This window comes from Geotrypetes seraphini, chromosome 11, assembly GCF_902459505.1.
Source record: "Geotrypetes seraphini chromosome 11, aGeoSer1.1, whole genome shotgun sequence".
NCBI classification, from domain to species: domain Eukaryota; kingdom Metazoa; phylum Chordata; class Amphibia; order Gymnophiona; family Dermophiidae; genus Geotrypetes; species Geotrypetes seraphini.
The window spans coordinates 29058698-29071323 of NC_047094.1; the positions used below are offsets into that span (position 1 = coordinate 29058698).

The 12626-nt window shown below is 42.7% G+C and overlaps 1 protein-coding gene across 5 annotated transcripts in view; it reads left to right on the forward strand.

The window, feature by feature from the left end:
- Nucleotides 1–11690, forward strand: part of SYT17 (synaptotagmin 17) — a 114335-nt gene extending 102645 nt beyond the window's left edge. For all 5 annotated transcript variants that reach the window (XM_033915170.1, XM_033915167.1, XM_033915168.1 and 2 more), the window contains one exon: nt 10688–11690. In XM_033915170.1, coding sequence (XP_033771061.1) covers nt 10688–10884 — 197 coding nt within the window. In that variant the 3' untranslated portion in view covers nt 10885–11690. The remainder of the gene's footprint in view (nt 1–10687) is intronic.
- The last annotated feature ends 936 nt before the right edge of the window (nt 11691–12626 follow it).

The window sequence follows — 12626 nt, forward strand, 5'->3', positions numbered from 1 at the left end:
AAAACCCGGACAAAGTGCCATGTTTTGAAAAGCCGTCCGGATCCACGGACCTGTCGGGGAAAATCCGGATGTCTGGTAGGCAGATGTAACTGAACAAATAATTGAAATATCTAACTTAGAAATTATCCATGAATATTCAAAAAGTGCTACCTGAACAGAGAACCATGCAGCTCACTACTGATCTTGGACTGTCTTTCATCCTACCAACTGCAAAGTTATATTTTGGGTCAGAGTTGTAGGATCTCCAGCAAATACCCATCTTTACCAACTAAGACAGCTAAAAGCATGTGCCCAATGCCAACATTCCAGATTGATCATGATACACAACAGAGACTTGGGGAGGGCTTTGATTGGAGGAGCATGAGATCAGTGGGGGCTTGTGTTTAAGAGGATGGAGATCTCATCGGGGTGGAGCTTGAGATTGTGGGCTTGGGGGTGATCATCGGGGTGGGGATCCAGCTTGGAGGAGGAGGGTGGGAGGAGTAGCACTGTGGCCCTTTAAGATGAAGCCTGTGAGCATCATGTTATGGCATGAAGCTCAGTGCTCCTGGGCTGCTGGAATAATGCAGGTTGGTGAAGCCTGGGTAAATCTCTGTGGTACGAGCTCGCCTTTTATTATACCTTGATACAGGAGGGGTGAGGGGGCGGCGCACCCTGGGCGCCATGTTGGTGGGGGCGCTGGCACCCCTCCTCCCTACCCCCCTTTCCTTTCCCCGTACCGTCTAGTTGATGTTACGGTGGTGAACAACGTGCTCTTTGTGACCCCGTTGGATGCCGCACTTAGGAAGCAACATCAAAGGGAGAGCCGACGGGGTCACATTGTTGACTAGAGGTACAAGGGAAGGGAAGGGGGGGCACATGGCAGGCCAGATCGAGGAAGGAGAGGGGGGAGCGCTCTCACCCTCACTATGCCACTGCCCCCTCCCCCCAAATTGACTTCATATTATACATTCTTCAAGGGCTGAATATTGACGTTTTTAAATCTTATTTTATTAATCTGATTTTCTGACCAGAGAACAAGTTCAAGATTTGTAGATATCTACTGCTAGTTTATTTGGACTTCTGTGTCACATGAATAAGCACTCCCATTAATATTTGAGAATAATGGGGCTGATTTTATAAAGGGCACCTAAACTTAGATGCCTCGTAGGTGTCTAACGTAATTGGCAAAATACCCTTAACAGCCTCAATAATTGTTTAAAAAAAATTTAATTGGGCGACCGCCGCCTGTCTGATTCTCTAAAAGCTAGGCACCTATCGCATTGCACTTAGTGGCACCTAACACCTGAGTAGGCATTTTGATGGGCAGAACACGAGTTAGGCTCTGCTAAGTACGATTCTCCCAAAACTTACCCCCCTCTATTACATAGGCGCGCTAAGCATTTTAGTGCGCACTAAATCAACACGTGTGCTGACCACTAACGCATCCATAGGATAACATGCACGTGTTAGCGTTTAGCGTGTGTTTAGCGTGTGATAATATTTCGTGCGCACTAAAAAGTTTAGCGCGCCTTTTATAAAAGAGGGGGGTTAGGCGCCTGAAATGTAGACCTTTAACACCCTCACCTACATTTCTGGAACCTAAGTTTTTGCATTGGCGCTTTTAACTGCGATTCTGTAAACAGTACTTAAGCCTTTTTTTAGGTGCCGACTGATGTAAGCATCATTTATAGAATCAGCCCCAACATGAGCTGATAAAATAAAAAGAAAGAAGAAGAAGAAAGAAATGCATGTATTCTTTTACGTGCATTTGTAGACTTTTTTTTCTCTGAAAAGCAAACAGATGTTTAAAATTGACAGACATTGCAGCAGTGGTTACCTGTTCTCAGTCTATAAGCCAATTATGTTGTCAAACATTGATATTATTTTCTAATGTGGTATTTTATCCATCCGCCTGCTGAGGGCAGCAGAGTGCCTGTTTGTTCATTGACTGTCCTTGTAGGCTTTTTCTAAACATTCAGACTCCATTTGTCATTTCATAGTGCTATGAGACTTATTCTGGGGAATGGTTTATTTGTTCTTTCTGAGACATGTAGTCTTGCCAAACTTGACAAGGTTATATGACAAGCAGTCCTGGATGGATAAGATGATCTGTACTGTAGTCAAAAAGACCCATTTCATTTCAAAACAAAAAAATCTGGAAAGGTTTCTTGGCTCAAAATTGAAAATTCCATTATAAGAGATTCAACATTTTTCAATTTTATTTTGTTCTATTTTGTTTTGGTGACGTGTGACAAAGTGTCCCCCGGGTTGCATTAAACATTAGTTTGCTCCTCCACGCCTCTTTAGTCTTTCCACATATGAGAAGACTTCCATCTAGAGAATGACATGGGGACAAATTTGTCCCCGTCCCCGCAGGAACTCAATTTCCCTGCCCTGTCCCTATGAGTTTTGTTGTGTCTCTGCCCCATTCCTGTAAGCTCTGCCTTAATTGCACAAGCCTCGAACACTTATGATTTTAAAGGTTTGAAGCTTGTGCAGATGAAGACGGAGCTTAGGCATTGATGGAATGAGGCATTATGACATCACAATCAGCTCTAGAATGTTGCTACTTATGATTCTAAAGTGTTTGAGGCTTGTGCAGATGAGGACAGAGCTTAGGCATTGGTGGAATGAGGCATTATGACATCACAATCTGAGCTCTAGAATGTTGCTACTTATCCTTGGACTAATAGACTACTGCAACATACTATACCTCCCCTTCCCAGCGACCATGATAAAGCAACTACAAACAATACAAAATACAGCCCTAAGACTCATCTATTCATTGAAAAAATATGACCACATCACAGAGGCATACCACGACTCACACTGGCTCCCAATACAAGCAAGAGTACACTTCAAATTCTACTGCCTACTATTCAAAGCTATTAATGAAGACAGCCCAACCTACAGGAACAACCGACTAACTCAATCCACCTCAACCAGGCACAGGAGAACCCACTCACTATTCACACACCCACTAACCAAAAACGTCAAAGAAGAAAACTATATGACAACCTAATGGCCACCAAAGCCATTAGACAGACAAATCACCAATCTACTGTCTTCGACCACAGACTACAAAACCTTCAAAAAAGAAACTAAAACCCTACTCTTCAAAAAATACATAAAACCTATTTAACATAACCAGTTCCTTCCCAAACTCCACCTACCACACGTTCTACCCCTATCAAATCAAAAATGTTTCTAATTACCCAACATTTATCACCTTAAGTTCTCGACAATTCTTATGTAATCCACCTAATTATCTTGTAACCTCCTGACAACTCTTATGTAATCTGCCTTGAACCGCAAGGTAATGGCGGAATAGAAATCACTAATGTAATGTAATGTAATGATTTTAAAGTGTTTGAGGCTTGTGCAGATGAGGACAGAGCTTGCAGGAATGGGGCAGGGACATGAAAAGGACTCGTGGGGATGGAACGGGAAAATGAGACCCCATGTCATTCTCCACTTCCATTCCTTTAATCATTTTGGCCGTTCTTTGTACCTTTTTTTTATTCTGCTATAACCTTTTTTTGGAGATGCAGCAAACAGAATTGCACATAATTCTCAAGGTGTATTCACACCATAGAGCGGGGTGCCCACACTGTTTTGGCTTGCGAGCTACTTTTAAAATGACCAAGTCAAAATGATCTACCAACAATAAAATTTTTAAAAAACACAAAGCACACTGTACGCAGAGAAAATGTTAATTATCGTTTATAGTCAGGGTTTTTTTTTTTCCCAAAGAGGTCAAGGCAGATGACTTTAAAATATGCAATGTCACCTCAGTAACAACTATACAAAAAATAGACAAATATGCCCCCTCCTCTTTTACTAAACCGTGATAGCGTTTTTTAGTGCAGGAAGCTGCACTGCTCTCGATGCTCATAGGCTCCCTGCACTGAAAACCACTATTGCGGTTTAGTAAAAGGGGGCCATAGTGCAAAATATAGACAGCAGATCTAAATTCTCAAAACAGCCACATTTTGATCACTAAATTGAAAAAATAATTTTGCCTACATTTTTGTCTGGTGATTTCATGAGCCTCTGATTGCACTTCTTTCTTCTGTAAAGCCAATATTTGTTTCTTTCTGCCTTTCTTTCTCTCTCCCCCTGGCCCCCCTCTTTCTTTCTTTCTCCCCCTGGCCCCCCCAAGCCATCGTGCCGATTTCTCCACTTCCCCGATTCTTTCCCTACCCCCACCCCTAAGCCACCAACGCGATTTCTCCCTACTGCTCTCCCGAGCCAGGCCTGGCGCGTACAAGCGCCGGGCTCACAAGACTTCACTTCCGACGTTAATCCTGACATCGGGGAGGAAGTTCCAGGCCAGCCAGGCAGTGATTGGCTGGCCCAGAACTTCCTCTCCAATGTCAGAATTGACGTCGGAAGTGAAGTTTTGTAAGTCCGGTGCTTGTACGCGCCAGGCCTGACTTGGGGAAGCAGCAGGGAGAAAAAGATCGCAAAGGCAACACGATTGACTCATGTTGCTTTGTGATCTACTGCCCTAGAGCATTATTTAATTCTTTATTCCATTCCTAATAATTCCTAACATTTTGTCAGCTGTTTTGGCCACCATCACACACTCAGCAGAAGGTTTCCCCCAGATCTTTTTCCTGGGTAGTGACTCCTAATCATGTAGCTATAATTTGGGTTATTCTTCCCAATGTGCATCATATTGCATTATGTATATTAAATTTCATCTGCCATTTGGATGCCCAGTCTTCTGCAATTTCTCACAGTCCACATGTGATTTAATAATTGTTGAATAATTTTGTGTCATCTGCAAATTTGATGAACTCACTCATTCCCCTCCCCCCTGCTAATTCCTATTCTGTGGGATGATGTAAGCAGAGAACTATCTGTTCTCGTCTATATGGCAATGAATGAGGAATTACTTTATTGTAGCTGGCTTTCCCGCTGGAGTGACCAGATAAAGGCTTTTGAAGCTCTAGATCTGGGATGCTTAAAAGATGAACTGATTGATTTATTGATTGGCTTATTGATTCTCTTAGTGCACAATCTGGACATATTCAGTCAGCAGCGGTCAGTGATTTTTTTTTTTTTTTAACTCTGACCGTTGCTAGCTCAGTTAGCCCTGGATATTCAGTTCTTTTTTGACTTCACAAATATGGTAACCCTAAACCGGTATAGTTTTTAGACGTGGCCAGCTGGGATGGACGTTGACCTGCTTTGTATGAGTGGAAGCAATAAGAACATAAGAAACGCCTTCACCGGATCAGACCCTAGGTCCATCTAGTCCGGCGACCCGCACACGCGGAGGCCAAGCTAGGTGCTCCCTGATGGAGACCTTGATTACCCGTATCCCTCAATGTGATTTGCAAGAAGGTGTAAATCCAACTTGCGCTTGAATCCTAGAATGGTAGTCTCCGTCGCAACCTCCTCCGGGAGAGCATTCCAAGCGTCCACCACTCGCTGTGCGAAACAGAACTTCCTGACATTTGTTCTGAGCCTGCTGCCCCTCAGTTTCAGTCCATGACCTATAAGAACATAAGTGGTGCGAGTGACACAGGGAACCCGATAACAGCATGTACAATAGTTAGGCCCTAGAGACATATCTGCCCATACCCCAAAAGAGAAGATGTTCCCAAAGCAGTGGCGTAGTGAGGGGTGCCTGGGGCGGTGGCACCTCTCCCCAGTCCTCTTCTCTGCTCCACCCCAACCCCCATTCGCTCCTTCCCTGCCTCCTCCTGCCATGCACGCCCCTTCCCTATAACCATGATTCCAAGTTTATTTACATTTTCATATACCTACCATCAGCGTGTATCTGGCCGGTTTACAAAGCTAAAAGCATAAAAGTAAATGTATAAACGGGGTAAAACAAACAAAAAAGGTGAAACATAAAGTTGACAAAGATGATGTCGTACCTGGACTTGAGGGAAAGGAGAGCTTATAATTACATCGTAAAAATAAAAATAAATTGAGGTATGAGGGGAGGGGGAAAAACATCAAGGAATGGGAGTCGCTTCATAGAAGTGGTTCTTTTTCTGGAGTGTGTTGCACTTGGAGAAGGTTATTATCAAGCGCTCTGGATTGCGTCTTGGAACAAGAAGATTTTGAGTTTAGTTTTGAACTTATTGAGAGAATTTTCGTGGTGGAGGTGAGATAGCATGGCATTCAAGAGAGTAGGGGCTGCAACAGAAAAGTGCCTCTTTAATGTTCCCGGGGCAAGCAGCAACCTGCTGCTCGCTCCAGCGTCGGCTCTTTCTCTGATGTCACTTCCTGACCTGCGCCTAGAAAGTGATGCCACGTGCCACCCTCAGCCCCCCTCCCCCTCCAAAAGCTTCATCTTTTCATTCCTGACCTCCAGGCCGCATCCGGGGGCTTCCAAGTATGCGCGGACACATGTGACATCATCCGCGCATGTTCCAGAGGTCCTCCAGACGTGGCCAGAGCTTTCCAAAACCTGGACAAACTGCTGGGTTTTGGGAAAGTCCGTCTGGGCACCCGGACAGTCCTCTGGAGGACATGTCTGGTTTTCTTGGACGTCTGGGTAACTCTAGTTATTTGCTGGGCTGGTGTGGGGCTTTGAGGATCTGCGCATACTGAAGGCTCTGAATATGTGCCTTGAGTAGTGTGACCATATGGCTCCAGAAAAAAGGGGACGGATTGAGACATCCGGGTTTTACTTCCATTGAAAGCAACCAAGATGTCTCAATCTGTTCTCCTTACTTCCATTGCTTTCAATGGAAGTAAAACCCGGATGTCTCAATCCGTCCCCTTTTTTCTGGAGCCATATTGTCACACTATCCTTGAGCATACACAGATACTCTAGGCCAGGGATCTCAAAGTCCCTCCTTGAGGGCCGCAATCCAGTCGGGTTTTCAGGATTTCCTCAATGAATATGCATGAGATCTATGTGCATGCACTGCTTTCAATGCATATTCATTGGGGAAATCCTGAAAACCCGACTGGATTGCGGCCCTCAAGGAGGGACTTTGAGATCCCTGCTTTCTAGGCCTCGCAACAGACCAGCACCAGATGAGGTAAGAAGAGTGATCTGGTGGTTGGAGGAGTGGAGTGCAAGGCCAGTTACTGCAGGAGGCAGGATGGAAGACAGAAATGGTGGTCATCATGGTTTGGGGGGGGGGGACAGGGTGGAAAAGAGAAATGGTCATCACAGGGAGGAGAGCTGGAGGAAAGAAATAATAGCTCCATTAATCCCCTGGACTTCAGAAAACCTGGTGTTTCTAATAATCACCCAGGTGATTTATTAGAGAGAATAAGGTACTTATATTTTACCAGCCTTGGCTGTGGCTCCCTTAAGTGAATTAATTTGATTTTTATATTGCTAGCAAATGGCGAGGAGGAATGTGGTTTGTTTTGACACGGAACTGGTTAAATCTGACCATTATACATTATTCATAATTAGTCAAATAGTGATTTAACTTCAAATACGAATAATCTGAGGCTCTATTGTGCTTAATCCTACTGAAATAAACGGTTGATCTCTGATTTCACATTGCTTCTCGTATTATTTATTATGTTAAATCTCAATGCCCATTATTCATATTCAGTAGAATAATATTTTTCATTATTCGCATTCAGCCGAATAGTATAGTATGCTATTTGGTTTATAGTATGAAAGTGGACATAGAATAATGACCCCACTTATCTACAATACAACACTGATAGCCAGTACAGCAGTTTGTCTGTGGTTTGGAAGTTCATTTTCAAATACGGTAATTGAAAGCTGCATCACGTGGGAAAGGTAAGAGCTGAGGCCTGCTGTGTCTTGATCAATAAAGTCTACAGGTGGTCCAGAGAGCTGTGATTGCTGCTGTGAGGTTTTATTACACAGCTCCATGGAAATCCAGCAAGTCCCTTTAAACTCCTACCTACAAGCAAATGAAAATGGCAGAGAATATATGTTGGTTCTTTAATTTGGTTGAGTCCAAGGGCTTTGCTCTACAGCTGTATCTGTCCAGTACTTAAGATGCAAGATTAACACTGCTCAGTACAATATGCACAACTCCAAATGCTTTGTAAAAACATGCTTGTTACTTCTCGGATTAAAAATGCTATAAACAACTAATGAGGAACATTGCCATTTTAATATTTAAACTCTGGAGAATAGTACAGTTAACATTTCCTTCTGTGAATGAATGATGAGATTCGGGACCATTAGAATTCTTATTGGTGATCCTGATTTTTTTTTTTTAAGTATAAGCCTGTGTATCATTGTGACATCACAATTTCTGCAGCCTATTGTGATGTCACAAGCAGGAGGCTATATAAATGTGAACCAGCATCTATAAAAGTCTGCCTATCTACTTTTAAGTAGACTTTTATAGCTGTGAACGTTCCTGAATCTGAGACCAATCTGGCTGGAGTCTCCCTTAGGCAGGCTCCATCAAGCCATTACTACCTGGAGCACACTGTGTAGGGCAGGGGTCTCAAAGTCCCTCCTCGAGGGCTGCAATCCAGTCGGGTTTTCAGGATTTCCCCAATGAATATGCATGAGATCTAAGGTGTTTGTTTACAAAATGGCTGTTTCTGTTGAACATTAAGGATGGGCACCCATGTCACTTTCATTTTGTATCATTTAAGACAGGGGTCTCAACGTCCCTCCTTGAGGGCCACAATCCAGTTGGGTTTTCAGGATTTACCCAATGAATATGCATGAGGTCTGTGTGCATGTACTGCTTTCAATGCATTTCAATTCATTGGGGAAATCCTGAAAACCCGGCTGGATTGCAGCCCTCAAGGAGGGACTTTGAGATCCCTGGTGCAGGGTTACCAGACATGTCCTCCTTTTGTCACATCCATGCATGCTCAATGGCCCTCCAGACGTGCCTCAAGCTCTTGTCAGAGCTGGGGCCTTCCAAAACCTGGACAAACTGCTGGGTTCTTCAAATCTGTCTGGACACCTGGACAGTCCTCTGACAAGAAGCCGTGTCTGGGTAAATCCGGACACCTGGTAACCCTATTTCTAATAAGCGTTTGCTATTGTTTGGGGTGATTCAAAATGGCGGAAGGCTGCACCTACTAGCTTCAGTCCAGATAACGGGCCAAACATACTCCCTCTGCCTCCTGTCAATTAAACCTCCTTGAGAGTATGTGTCCTGTCACCCCAACTTTATTTGCCAGCTTTAATAGACAATCACCCATAAAGTGTGTAAATATTTATCATTAGTTTCTCTTTCTTTCAAGTGAGCTATTTATATCTCCAGCCCACTGTGCTGTTCTTTTCACTGAATATATCAAAATGTTCCTTTTTTCACTGCTGCCAAACTAGTACAGAGCATGTCAGTTACATTACATTACATTACATTACATTAGGGACTTCTTTTCCACCTAAACCTTGCAGTTCAAGGCGGATTACAAAAGAGCTAACTGGACATTTCCAGTGAAGTTACAACAGTTTTGGGTTTGTTTGTTTTTGGTTACAAGGGAGGAGAGGTACCTGGATTAATTCCGGAAGAACTTGCAAATTGGATATTAAATTGACTGTACGTTACTGTGTGATATAACAAATAGATTACAGTTAGAGTACAAATAAGATTACGTTACATTTCAGGGATCTGAATACTTGGTTGGTGTTTTGGGGAGGAAGAGATTATTTAAGTGGAGGTTTTGGGGGAGAATTTATCTAGGAGGAGGGGGAAGGGTTGGGTTAAGATATCTGGATAAATTTTTTGAAAAGTTATCATTTACCTCAAACAGAAAGAATAACTCTGCCTTCCAAAATCACTTTAACCAAAGATTTCAATTTCCTTGTTTCTCAAAACCCCCTTCCTTTGAGTGTATGTGTGTGTGTGTGTGTGCGGGGGGGGGGGGGGGAGGGCAGGGGAGAAGGTCATATAAGTTAAAAATAAAAAAGTGTGGTCTAGGGTTGCCAGATTTAGCATCTGGAAAAAGAGAACATGTGGCCCTGCCCTCCAGCCCCGCCCAATTCCGTCCCTTACTCCGCTCCATTCCTCCCCCCAATCCCAGCCCCCATGCAAACCTCGTTTCTTCAGGCCGAGTCTGGAGTTCATCTGTGCACGCGTGTGATGTCACCACGTCACATCTGCGCATGCCCAGATGCACTCCAGACTCGTCCCCGATCTCGACCGCTTTTCAAAACCCGGACAAAGTGCCAGGTTTTGAAAAGTCGTCCGGTACAAAGGATAACCCATACTGTAATACAGATAACTCAATGTCAGTCAAACCCCTACAAGACAAATGAAACACATTTATACATTCTTTGCTTGTCTCCGAGAACTTTTCAACGGTGCCTCGAATGTATAATTTGAGTCTAAATATTTTCAACCTTTTTATATTTTGCAATTGGATATGTAAAGTAGGGGTATCCTTGAGATATATTTGCATACAATGATATTTATCTAATTCATTTGGTAATAGCCTGAAAATCCAGGCTATTCCCAACCCTCAAATATTGAATTTGAATGCCCCCCCCCCACACACACACACATACAACAGATGCAAAGACAGGATTGTCAAGTGGACAGGCTATTTTCATCCTAGTTTTACCTTATCATGTTCTTGAAGTGGTTTTTCGCCTGAAATCATGGAGAAATCAGAATTACAAATCCATGCATGCAACACTAGGACTAGGTTGAAAATAATGAAACAAGTTGGTGGCCCTCCATATGAAGCTGAATCTTTCTGCATGCATGACTGAAGTGTTTCCAAGTTCAGCACTGTCTTTTCCAACCTCTTTCCCTTCTCTTTGCAGTGTATGGCCACAACATGAAAAGCAGCAATGATTTTATTGGGAGGATTGTCATTGGCCAGTATTCTTCGGGCTCCCCGGAGTCCAACCACTGGCGTCGAATGCGCAATTCCCACCGCACGGCTGTGGAGCAGTGGCACAGCCTCCGATCCCGGGCTGAGTGCGATCGGGTCTCCCCGGCTTCTCTTGAAGTGACTTGAGGACAGTATTCGAAAAGAAAAGCTAAGCGTGGGGAAACCCGTGCATTGCACCACCTTGTGATTGAAAGCAGCTGGTCATGGTGGCTGAACTGGTAACAAGATGGCTACTGTACTTCGTGTGCCTAAGTAAAGATGCATAATGTCAACTCCATATTAGACATCTTATCTAACAAAACTAAAACATAATATCACATGTTTCAGGTCCACCAATAACACAATCCATTGAACATCTACTCAACCATCCATTGGCTGCTACCTGCAGTCAGATGTATTTATTTCCATGGATTAGAGATCTAGTGGAAAGACCCCAGTGGTGCAGTATACCGCAGTACGGTTTATGCTGATTGACTGACCCCCGAGCAAACTGAAAGCTTTCCAATGGTCTTTGATCTACAGTAAACAGTATATACAACATTTTTGTTGAAGGTTTAGTACTCTTGTGTTTCTAGTTGGTAAATGTGATTAATTGCTGGAATTTTTTTTTTTTTAATGAAATGTGAAAATCAATTTCTAAATGAAGATCCGTCCGCCTACCAGTTTAACATAATTTAAACTCCTTTTAACCTGTGTAAGTTCATGCATGTAGTCTAGGTGTGTATGCTTAACTAGGATTATAGATGTATATACATATATAATATGTATATATGCACAAACACATAAATATCTATTGAATATCAGTAAAATCTAAAACAAATCCTGCTACTCAATATTGCAGTATCTGTATGTACAAGAGAGAGAGAATGATATGAAAAAATTTAACATTTTTAATAGAGTATATATCAATGAAGCCATGTCAAATTGTTAAACTATCTTTTCTGTGGTGCAAAAGAAACATTAAAAATAATAGAAAACTACCTGAGCCATTTTTCATTTGAGGAAACCTCCACCCCCAAAATAGAAAAATAATATCCATTTCTTGTGAGCAGATTGTTGTAGGATTTTGTATGCATTATTCTTCATGATAGAAGGGTAGACTGCAAAATCATTCTAGTTCTGTGTGATGACTAATATGTCTATAATAATAATAGCTTTATTTATATCCCGTCATACCTTTTCAGTTCAAGACGGTATACAATAAGAGATGCTGTAAGGACAGCGAGGTTACATCAGTTAGATTTGGGAAGGTGTGGAAGACAGTTGAGTGAACGGGGTGGTAGGGTAGGAAGAAGGAGCGTGTAAGAAAAGGTAAGAGATGAGTGGAATTGAAGGATCAGATAAAATTTGTCGAATAAGTGGGTTTTTAGTGATTTTCTGAATGAATGATATGTTGGTGCATTCAGGATTAGGTCGCTTAAGGTGTTGTTCCAAATCCCTGCTTGAAAGGAGAGTGTCCCTGGTCTCACTCGCACAGTCTCTGGGCACCAGCAAGTTCTTTAGGTCCACGATCAGGACATACAAAAAATTTAAACAATCAATTTGTCTCTGAGCTGGATGTAGGCTGGGGCCGGACCTGCTCTGGTAGGCCGAAGGTTCACTTTCCTGGACCTCAATCACCAGAGTCAATCTTTTCTTATTTTTTTTTCTTTAATGAAACAAGCTGAGACTGAAAGCAAATTAATAACTCAACTTTATTTGAACTCTTGATTGTAGTTTCCACTTAAGTCTTTTCGTGGGTGCAAAAATTGATCAAAGTTTTAAAGCCCAGTCAGTTCAAGCCTTTCCTTCATTGTGTTTCCCAATCTCTTAATACAAGTCCTCCAAACTCATGATGAGCCACTCCAGGTCCCACCTTTTTCCCTCAG